At 40.9% G+C, this 12,058-nt stretch overlaps 1 protein-coding gene across 1 annotated transcript in view; it reads left to right on the top strand.

The window, feature by feature from the left end:
• The window catches only part of LOC145402048 (DBH-like monooxygenase protein 1 homolog), a 99,751-nt gene that overhangs the window by 84,137 nt on the left and 3,556 nt on the right, over positions 1-12,058 (top strand). Inside the window, exons 11-12 of the mRNA XM_080274144.1 lie at positions 10,643-10,817; positions 11,685-11,866. Of these exons, the coding sequence (XP_080130270.1) occupies positions 10,643-10,817; positions 11,685-11,866 (357 nt within the window). The remainder of the gene's footprint in view (positions 1-10,642; positions 10,818-11,684; positions 11,867-12,058) is intronic.

Genomic DNA, 12,058 nt, shown 5'->3' with positions numbered 1-12,058 from the left:
TGGGCGGTGTGGTGGGCAGCTCCCTAGCCACGACAGCAAAGAGGGCCAGGAGGTGTGCTGCTCGGCACTGGCCCTTAGTCGGCGTTGGGGTCCTGGAGGCGAACCGGGGCAGCCTGTGCCTAGGGTTGGCAGGGGAGAGGGTGGTGCCCTGGCTGAGCTGCTGTCACATCCAGCAGGGGCGGCCGTCAGGGAGGAACTGTGGCCACCTGCACAGGGGGAGGTCCGGCTGCTGCAGCAGGCATTGGGGGAGGCCCGCTGACTCTGGAAACTGCAATCTCGTCTGCTGGAGGAGGTCAGCAGGACTGTACTGTGGCCTCTCATCCTGGCGGAGCCTGTCAGCACCTGGGGAGGGCAGGGCTGTAAGGACTGGACACCTGGCCTTGGGGATGTCTCGCCTGGTCTGGTCTCTGGTGGGGTTCCTGTAGGGGAGCAGATCCCACCCTCTTGAGGAGAGAGGCGGGGAGAGGGGCACCTCGCTCTGCCACAGGAGGGGCAGGCAGAGCAAGAGATGTTTCCCCCTGTAGGAGCTTGGAGACTAGTGGAGGGAGAGCAGCCGAGGGCCATCCCTCCTACTTGGTGGGCCCGTGAGTTCCCGCTGAAACTCTGGTCCGGGGTGTGAGAGGGAGGTCAGGGGGACGTTCCCTCCATTGGGCAGCCCCGTTGGGCACTGCCTGTGCTCGTACAGGAGATGGGTGCAAGATTAGTCAGGGGACTCTCCTCTGGACACCACAGGCCCTGGCGGCTGGGAGTAGGCACTTGACGGGCTCTCCTGCAAAAGCCATGGCTCCGGTGGAGTGTGCACTCCTGCTGTTGGACCTGGGACTCCTGTCCTGGTGACATCAAGAGGAAGAGGTCGGGCTAACTCTCTCGGCCTAAGCCACAGCTCCGGCAGAGCATGTCCTTCCGTCGGGGAAAGGATTCTTGTCCCAGTGACGTTGGGAGGAAGAGGTCGGGTGAACTCCACTTAAGCCACAGCACCGGCGGAATGTGCCCTCCTTCCATTAGGGTAGGGGGATAGAAACCCTTGAGGCTCCTCCTGAATCCTCTGTTAAATAGGGGGCCGATCCAGGGGACTCGGCGTCCGAGGGTTTGCTTGGGATCTTGTCACTACAAGTCCCACCCCAATTCTGGCGAGTGTTTCCTCTGCTGGGGAGTAGTGTACTTTTCCTGTACACCGCTGGGTGGTTTGGGTGCTGGGAAGAGGGGGGTCGGGTCACGGGAGAGATATGTCGCTCTTGCCTGGATGGTGTGACAACCCAGCCTCTCTGTCATCTCCTTGTGGGATGGGTATCACCCTGTCATTCTCTCCTACTGGGGTGGTAGTGTCGGGTTCACCCCGCTGTGCGGGTATTTCAGTAAGGATACCCTACCTGAAGCTGCAGCAAAACCTTTTCTGCCTTATTCCTTGCCACCCCCTAGCATATAATAAACGTAACGAACTACTGATGCAAAATTACTAAGTATGACAAATTATTCCATTTTCTCTTACACTAGGCAGTAAAGAGGACTAAAAGATGGGCTTACAAACTCATGCAATATAAGAGCACATAGGCCTACTTGTTGGATCTATTAAATCTAGAATATCTCTCATTTTAAATAAACAGCTATGTCCTGTCTAACTGGAAATGCTGATTTGGAAGTTTTGAACTCATTGATATGTTATTTGTATTTTATTACTCTTGCCAGTCTTTCAGGCACAGAGGATATTAGACCATGATAAAAGTTTGCATTATCCACAGAGCTCTGACTCTGGCAAATTTGCGAGTTTTTTTTTTATTTCAATCACTGATAGTTCTCAGGCTTCCACAGATTTTTCTTAGTTGAAAAATGTCTAAATGCAGTGAAACAGTTATGTATGTATGTGAGTAAAAAGTGTCTTCATTTGTGTTTGTTGATTGAGCCATTTAACCCGCTGCATCCTGCTGATGTATATATACGTCTGAACGTTTTGACACTGTGAGTCCCGTTGATGTTTATAAATGTGCTGCAATTGCAAGGCCTGTCGTTTGCACATTTTTCAAAGTTCGCACATGATTTTTGGTACATATATATGGGACACCTTCCTCTACAAGATGCCAGGCAGGGACAATGCCTTACCCTGCATGACCTCCCCACCCCACCCGCACACCATTGTCTCAGCAATTCACCTGTTATTTGTGACCTGGCCAGTAAAGACATGTCGTGCCACAGTACGAAATATAAGGCCAGAGTGATTCCCCAATCGATGACAATGTGGAGGACAGTTTTACGTAGCATTAGAGGAAGAAACAGTCAGAAATGATGATTAGGTAATGTCGCCAAAAAAGGTCAGGTATGTTGATGTGTTAGTGAGAGAAACAATGCTTATATTGCCTATATTACTGTGTGAAAACCAATATACTCTCGTACTACATATAAATTCATACCAAATAAATAAATACCGTTTATGAGTGGTGTGGAATAGTTACCCTTCCATAGAACTCGTTTTCTTTGGAGCCAGCCTGATAGAAAACCCAGTAAGATAATGGGTACTGCTACCTGTATCCAGTACTTTAAACCTCAGGTGAGCAATTTTTTAATGAATTTTCGATGTTTCCCACCAAACGCAGAGGTTTGAGCCAATTTTTTTTTTTTCAAAAATTGGTCGGGATTGGGGGGAGTCAGCGGTGGAAAATCAGTCAGGACAGGGAGGGTTAAAATAGCCTACTAACTTTATGCCTCATTCTCACTTTCTGTCGTCGTCCATGAAGACATAAAAAACGGACCTAAATGACTTTTAACTGTTCACTAGTAGTTTAATGGTAAATATCTATTAAATAAAAATGACAGATTTTCATTGTTTACTAAAGGCCTTTTCTTTTCAGTTTTATGCTACCAGAAATAATTGTTTGCTACCACACTACAATTAAACTCTGCAACTTATTCCTGACTGTCCTTGAGCAATAGTTCTGAAATTTCGGTTAGTTCCGTTTAGGATTTCTTATTGTCATAACTAACAGTTTCCTACAATTTTGAAATTCATAAGTACTTTGCCATTTATTTATTGTTTTCTATTACAATTTTACATACTAGGCATCTCCTTGCAAAGATATAAGAGGAGTATTATCAATTATCACTGACTGAAACCTTCTGGATACTCCGCCGTCACTTCTTAGGCTGACTGTACAAAAGGAAAGGGGAAAAAGAAGTGTTTGGTAATCTTAGGGGCATTTGTCTTCTCAGCGTAATTGGAAAAGTATATGATGGGATACTTATTGACAGAGTTAGGGAAATAACAGAGGAATTAGTTGGAGAAGAACAGGGAGGTTTTTAGGAAGGGAAGAGATTGTGTAGATCAGATATTCATTCTTAGATCTTCAGTGGATAAGTTTCTAGAGAAGGGAAAGAAATTGTATGCAGCCTTCATGGACTTGGAGAAAGCATATGACAGGGTAGATAGACAAGGATCGTGGAAAGTATTAAGAATATATGGAGTAGATGGGAAATTGTTGAATGCTGTGAAGAGTATGTATGAGGGTGCTAAGGCTGAAGTGCATGTGGATAGTAAATTGAGTGAATGTTTCTATTTGAAGGTTTGGTTGAAACAGGGAGGTGTCATGTCTCCATGGTTGTTCAGTCTGTACATGGATGGGATTATAAAAGAGATGCAAGGCAGGGCAGTGGATGTTGGAGTGGCTCTAATGAGAGAGGGCAGTGTTTGGAAACTCCCTGTACTGTTGTTTGCAGATGATACTGTGTTGTTAAGTGAAAACGAAGGGGAGCTGCAAGGCTTGGTGGATGAGTTTGGGAGAATGTGTAAGAAACTGAATCTAAAGGTGAATTTAGGGAAGAGTAAAGTTATGGTTTTCGAGAGAAGTGAAGTCAGCAAATGTACAGTAAGGCTGGATGAGGAGGAAATGGATAATGTGAGTATGTTTAAGTAACTGGGTTGTGTGATGAGTAGGAGTGGAAGTTTGGAGGGTGAAGTGCTTGAAAGGGTACAGCAAGGTAGAAAGGTTGCTGGTTCCTTGAAAACAGTGATAAGAAACAGGGAAGTGAGCATGACAGTACTGTAATACCAACTCTAACGTATGGAAATGAAGCTTGGACGTTGTTGGAGGGACACAAGTCAAAAGTGAGAGCTATGGAAATGAGTTATTTGAGAGGAGCATGTGGAGTCACATGGAGAGACAGATTGACAAATGAGGATGTGAAGGAGCATTGTGGTGTGGATGTGGATGTGATAGGAAGCATTAGGAGAAACACATTGAGGTGGTTTGGCCATGTGGAGAGGATGGAGAGGGAGAGACTGATGAGGAGAGTGTATTTGAGTCAGGTGGAGGGGGAGGGGGAGGCCAAGGATGAGATGGAGGGACGGAGTGGAGAGGGATATGAGTGAGGGGGTGTGAGCTGGGAGCACGGCAGTGAAATGTCGGGGGACAGGGCGACATGGAGGTGATTTGTTTGTGGCCACCCCATGTGGGATTAAAGCATCTGGCAATAAATAGACAGATAGATACCTGTACAGTGACTTGTCACTAATCAGATTAGTTACAAAGGCTGATAGTGGCCTATTAAGCCCTGAGTGCCAGGTGACTGCTATATCCGACACGAAATTGGTGGATCGGGGCTGCTGGGTGACAGCTATAACAGCAAGTGTTTTCACGCCACAGTTTGAAGTGGCCGTCACGTGATCTCATCGCCTAAGGATGGGGATAGCCTCCCGGCACCTGCGGCAAGCATGCCTCAGTTGTCTCTGTGACTCTGCCAGGTGCAGAATGATGTTTTCTTATGTCTCTCATCTGATTCTGTTCCCACTTTACATGGACCCTGCCTCATCCACCCCTGCCAAGCCTCTTTCCAAGGATACTAGGAAAGAGCTAAGTGATAGTGTCATAGGGCATGTCTAGGATGCAACTGTGTCTAGTTAATCTAGCAATGGAGAAATTATCGCGATGAGAGCAAAGCGAAAGTCAGTGCCATGTGCACACACGAATACAGCCTGCCTCACAGTCAAAAATTACATGTATCTTCGCGTCCTTATTCATCAGTTTGACCAGCTATAGACCTGGGGATTTTTTATTTGAAAGAAGAGTTGGTGAGTAATATATATTTTTAATTTGTTTCACTAACTGCTATACTTTCCAAGATATTAAGGTTTGAAAACACGCAACTTTGGAAAAATTGCCTATATTGGGAGGACGGTGGCATTATAAACAGCCCGGTGAGAATGGGTTAATGCTGCTTGTGGTACAGGATATATCTTTTTTGTTGTTTGAAAAGTCTTTTAGCATTTAATATCACAGATAATCACACACACACAATAAGAAAGACACAACCATCAGTGAACCAACAGTGGAATTGAGTACACTTAGGAAGAAAATTAGTGAAATGGCAAGTACAGTAGTCAATCACGAGAGTGTTATGGAAGAGTTCAAAAATGACACAGAGACAATTAGGCAAGTAAGCAGTCTTATAGACCAGAGCAGTGATATTGAGGAGAAGATAACAGGTGAATGAAGCTGCGCAAAGCTACAAAAATGATGTGGAAACCACGTATGCTGAAATGGTGAAAGTAAAGAAAAACTTAGAAACAAGGGTGGAGGAAAAAAGCATTAAAAAGGAAGTGAAAAGAATAATCCAAAACTATCCAAAGTTAGTCAGAGATTCAGTAGATATAAACAAATCTATAGTAATCACTGGTACAGAAGAGGAAGAAGTAAAAAACAAGATCACAAGAGACAAAAAGGAAATGGCAAATGTAATGAGCTTACTGAAAGAAGTATCAGAGGAAATCTGTAGCAAGACAAGACCTCTAAAGGTGACTTTCCAGAGTGTAAGCACTGTGGAAGAGATACTAAAAAATGCAAAGAATCTTATAGAAAAAGAGGAGTTCAAAAATGTATGGATAAAAAGATGCCTAACACAAGAGGAACTGGAATTACTGAAAGAGAAAAGAGAGGAAGCAAAAACAAAAAATGAGGGAAGATCAGAAAAGGAGAAGAAGAAATTTTTTTACAAAGTAATAGGATTGCAGGTATGAAAGTGGTACACAAACAGGATGGAATAAAAAGGAGGAAGATAGTACAACCATGTCATGACAAGTATATAAACAAGATGATAAAGTTGATGTGCTCAAATGTGGATGGAATGGTACGGTATCTAAATTACTAGAGATGAATGATTATGTCAGAGAAAATGAACCACAAATAATATGCCTAACTGAAACAAAATTAACACCAAGGATATCCAATGACATACTAAACTTAGAGGAATACAATATATGGAGAAGAGACAGAAATTTAAAAAAAGGAGGAGGAATTATAATATTATCTAAGAAAAATCTAAAAGTCAGTGAAATAAAACTAGATATACCATCACAAGTAGAACTGATTGCAGTAGAGATCAACACATCTGAAGGTAAAGTAATTGTAGCCAATTTGTACATGCCACCCAGATCAAACACATGGGAAAGAGACGAATATGAGGACCTGGCAGAGAGTACAAATCAGAGTTTAAGATCATTACTACATAAAATGGAAGAGAAATCGGAAAGAATTATACTAAATGGGGATTTCAATACAAATATAAATTGGAATACTCTAGATATAATTAGCCAAGAAAGCTGTTGGGACCAAAAGCTCCTGGATCTCGTGCAAGAGCTTTGCCGAACGCAACATGTGAGGGAAACCACCAGAAAAAGAGGACTTGATGTACCTTCAGTGCTAGATCTAATATTTACTAGGCAAGAAAATGATATTGACAGTTTAATATATCACCCTCCACTCGGCAAAAGCGATCATGCAGTACTTACTAAATTATAACTTCAGGATAGCATATGACATAGTAAACAGCAATGACAGTTACAAAAAGAGCCTAAACTATAAAAAGGGAAATTATCAAGACCTAAAGAAGTATTTCTTAGAAGTTGATTGGGAAAATGAGCTTAGAGGACAAGATTTAAATGCTGTATATAAAAAATTCTGTGAATCTTATGAAATAGGAGTCCAGAAGTACATCCCACAGCACAATGAAGCAGATAAGAAAATACAGAAATGGTTCAATACAGAATGTAAAAAATCAAAAGAAAGAAGAGATTTGTTGTGGAATAGATACAGAAGACACAATAGTGAAAGGGCGTATAATAATTACAAACAGGCAAGAAACGATTATACAAGAGTAAGGAGGGAAGCTCAAAAACAGTTTGAGGAGGATATGATAAATAAAAGTAGTGATCAACCAAAGCTCTTTTACAGCTATATCAGAAGCAAAACCAAAGTAAAAGATATAATACAATCCATTACGGACGAGGGAATCACTTATACACAAGAGAAAGATATCTGTGAAGCACTAAATAAGAATTTCCAATTAGTTTTTACAGAAGAAAAAAATTTTGAGAGGGACTATGTGGAACATGCATGTCCACACATACTACCAGATATACAAATAGCAGAAAAAGTAATACAGGAGGAGTTAAGTAGATTAGACAAAGGAAAAGCAAGTGGTTCTGACGAAGTTTCATGTTGGGTATTACGAGAATGTGCAAAGGAGTTAAGTAAACCATTATTTTTAATTTTCAAGAAATCCTTGAGTCAAGGTAAACTACCTGATATTTGGAAAAAAGCAAATATTGTCCCCTTATTCAAGAAAGGAAATAGACAAAATCCACTCAACTGCCGACCAGTATCACTGACCAGTGTTGTAAGAAAGGTATTAGAAAAGCTTATAAGAAAAGCTTGGGTAAATCATCTAGAAGAACACAGTATGATAACAGAAAGACAGTTTGGTTTCAGAAAAGGAAAATCATGTGTTACTAATCTGTTGAGCTACTATGACAGAGTTACAAACACAATACAGGAAAGGGAAGGATGGGTGGACAGTATCTATTTAGATTTCAAGAAAGCTTATGACACAGTACCACACCAAAGACTTTTATGGAAACTGTACCATCAAGGAGGAATTCGAGGCAAACTGTTTTGTTGGATGCATGACTTTCTCATAAAAAGAGAAATGAGAACTGTACTAAGAGGAAACTACTCATCATGGAAAGAAGTGACTAGTGGAGTACCACAGGGTTCAGTGCTGGCACCAATCGTGTTTTTAGTGTATATAAATGATATAAACAGTAACACTGGAAATGAGAGCTATCTGAATATGTTTGCAGATGATGGAAAAATACAAAGGAGAATTACTAACACAGACTCTTGTAAAGAGCTACAAGAAGAATTAAATAAACTTCATGAATGGAGTAATACATGGCAAATGGAATTCAATGTGGACAAGTGTCATGTAATCAAGTTTGGTAAAAGTGGAAAAAGACCTGATTGAGATTATAAGTTAGGAAATAAAACCCTATACACATCAGAAAGAGAGAAAGACCTAGGTGTGATTATCAATAACAGACTATCTCCCGGCTGACCACATCAGCGAGAAGGTACGGAACATGTATACACTGCTTGCAAATATGAGAATAGCATTCACATACATAAATGAAGACATGCTAAGAAGGATAATAACATCATTCATTAGACCAACCCTGGAATATGCATCAGTAGTCTGGAGTCCTCATCTCAAAAAGCACATAGATTAGATTGAAAAAGTTCAAAGGGCCGCTACAAGATGGATACCAAGCTTAAGGGACCTAAGCTACGAAGAAAGACTAAATAACCTGAATCTACCAACACTACAGGAGAGAAGGAAAAGAGGTGACATGATAATGCTATATAAGTGCATATCAGGGAAGGAGAAAATAGACATAAATGATTACTTAACATATGGAGAAGCATCAGCAAGAGGACACTGCAAAAAACTGCATAAGAAGAGAGGTGATAAAGACGTAAGGAAATTCAGTTTCCCAAACAGAGCAATTGATCAATGGAATGCACTACTGAATGAAATACTGTGTGCCAAAACAATCCACAAATTTAAGGATATGTACGATAAATATGGTTTAAGACACGGGACAGTACGAGCTTGACTCATTCCTGTAAAGATACAAATAGGTAAGAACAATTAGGTAAGAACACACACACACACACACACACACACACACTCACCAATACATTAGTTGTGGTAAGGTTTTTGGAACTTGAGATACTGTAGTCTAAAACTGGTAACCTTTTGCATTTTTTGCATATTAGATTACAGTACAGTCACCATCATCATATTCTGGTGACGCATTCACCTATGTGCATTTAGTCTTACCAAACACATATTATGACAATAAAACACTACACTGTAGTATTGCAGTATAGAATTATATTGATTATATTCACGTACACCACCGCCAAATATGTCTCGGCTGCGGCATGTCTTTGGCTGCATTGTGAAAATAACAAATTTTCTTTGAGTTTTTCTGAAGATATTGCAGCACGTTTGACATTACTTTGACCTAAAACTACTGTATTTGATTGTATAATCTGTAACTAACATGATCATGTAATTCATACGCTAAAGTGGACCTTCAGTAACCATCAGTAACCCCTTTCTTTATCTCTTTTATGTAGTTCAACCATTGAATCAGTAAAACATTGCTCACTGAATCATCGTGACACAGCAATTGTTCTGTACTTTGGAATAAGTAGCAGGCAAATGAAACCCATTTTACCCTGTGTTTAACCTAAGGGCGGGTAAATTGGGTGTAACAACATGGTGGATGGCCGACTCCTTGTAACATCACTAGCGGGCCTTGGTGAAGCACTCCAGTTTGTATCTCATTGTTCAAAACTCCTGTCTCAGAGGTGTGAAATTGGTTACCCGCAGGCCACATGTGGCCCTTGAAGAGGAAATGAGTGGTCTGCGATGACATAAAAAAAAAAAATGATAAATAACAAATGGAAAATCCCATAAAATTTGTCACATGATCAAGTGAACAGGTATTATGTGCAGCATTGTTAGGAAATATTTATTGATAATTTGACTGATAAAAATTCCATTTGAATACTTTATTGGTGAACAAATATGTCATGAAACTTTTATTTAAATATTATCAATAATTTGAAGCAGAATCTAATGCCACTGTAAAGGTTAGAAGGCGTACCGAACTTCTCTAAACGTTTGTATAGGCTGTATCTTTGCCGTATTATATATTATATTGGTATTATTTTCATTCAACAAGTTTCCAGTTGTATATTGTAGATTTAAAATTTGCATGCACTTCAAAGTAATAATGTAGAGTACAGTGTGCAAATATAGTTCACAAATCTGATGGAAATCTGGGAACAGTGTTTCCTATTTTGATAAATTCGAAGTGTAAAATGTAAAAACGCTGGTCTAGGTTCTCAAGGACACGTACCACAATTTTGGGTGAGTTGATGCTTGCGTAACTGGTAATATCCTATTGTTTCTACATTTGTTTCTGGTCAGTGGTTACTGTGGCTTATGGTGAATGGGAATCAAAGTTGTTAGGGAGTCACCAGTTGAAACTGATAATAATGGGTGTTGGTGGTCTGTCACAAAATTACATGTAATAAAACCGTTAGGTCTACTTGGCCCTCAGACGATCAGCAGAATTGAAGTGTGGCCCTTGGGAAAGATTTTGACACCACTGCCCTATCCTAACTTGAACAATATTGCTTGGGGAGAGCAAAAATAAAATTCGAAATACAGTTCTGGGTTCAAGATGTTAATGACCAATGTGCAATTGTCAGGCATACAGTAGATCTAACCCTTTATTTTCTTCCAGAAACCTGAACTTGGTCGCCTATATATACGACCCCGAAGTGGGTGATGGACGGCGGTACCAGGAGGCGGTGAACACGCTGCCCTGGGACACCCTCGACCGTCAGCTTATCAACAACAGGATCACATATGGCGACCACGTCATCCAGTGCCAGTACAACTATGGCGTCTGCATGAAAGTAAGTCTTGACCTTTGACTAGCCAGGCCCTCTGAAGCAGCTTAATATTAATCTCTTTGACCGGAGATAATGCTAGTCCAAGAAGGTAAGCTTTTGCTAATTACCTTTAACTTGCTACTCCTTTAGTCCAGTTATAATTGTAATCGCTTTGGCCTAACATATTACTAATTCTTGAAACTCTTTGTCTTTAATTGGCTAATCCCATTGATTTGCTGTAATACCAATTGCTCTGACTTAACACTAATTCTTTTGACCCAACATAATAATAATTCTTTGACCTAAAATAATGCTAATTCCCTAGACCTACCATAATAATAATTCCTTTGACCCAGCATAATGATAATACCTTTGATATGACATATTGCTGACTTTTTTTTTTTTTTTTACTTGACTTAATGCTAACATTTTTTAATCGATGTAAAACTAATACTCCTGACCTGACACAATAATAATCTCTTCGACCTACCTTGCTGCTAATCTCTTCGACCTACATTGCTGCCAATATCTTTGCCCTAACATACTGCTAATCTCTTTGCCTTGGCATGATGTTTATTCCTTTGACTTAACATAATGGTATAACTACATTAGCTTCATTATGATGCCACACTCTTTTCACCTTAACCATTTCCAGATTTTCGTCCCTTTTCAGCTTATTTCGCGTAGATCAGTGGCAGAATCAGATATTGCCATGGCTCTGCATGCTTTCATAGTACCTCTTGGTGACTGGCATCATAATTTAGCATTAATCTATTTTTACAACTCAGCATTGAAGATGCAGATGGCAATTTTAAGGTAGGTTAGAGTAAAAGCAGTACAGTTGATGGTATTTCTCGTAGTTTCTATCCTTAATGATGTTCTCTCTGGCAGCTGTCAACGAATCTGACCCGGTACCCGAGAGCGGCGCCTTACGTCCCCCCTGAAGACAAGGCCTGTGCCCATGTCCCCATGTCCGCCGCCCACCTGGTGCCCTCCAGTGGTCATCCTTCTACCCCCATGGCTGGCCTGGTCTCCACTCTTTTCCTCACAGTGATGCTGGCCTCTCTCGCAGTGTGGGGAGCCTTGTCCCCAACACGCTGGTAGGGGTGGCTTCCTCACACTAGGGGCTTTATTTATAGATTCTCTGAAACTCTTTACTTCAGTAACATCTTTTGTATTTTATTTTTGGTTGTTTCAGATGCTTTTAAGTAGCTTACGAGACTTCTCGACTGCAAGGGTTACATGTAGCTTAAAACAATTCCATC

Source organism: Coenobita brevimanus, chromosome 57 (genome assembly GCF_032717465.1).
Source record: "Coenobita brevimanus isolate Jiangsu-jjx chromosome 57, ASM3271746v2, whole genome shotgun sequence".
NCBI lineage: Eukaryota > Metazoa > Arthropoda > Malacostraca > Decapoda > Coenobitidae > Coenobita > Coenobita brevimanus.
The sequence above is the reverse complement of the archived record's forward strand: the minus strand, read 5'-3'. Positions and strand labels throughout refer to the sequence as shown.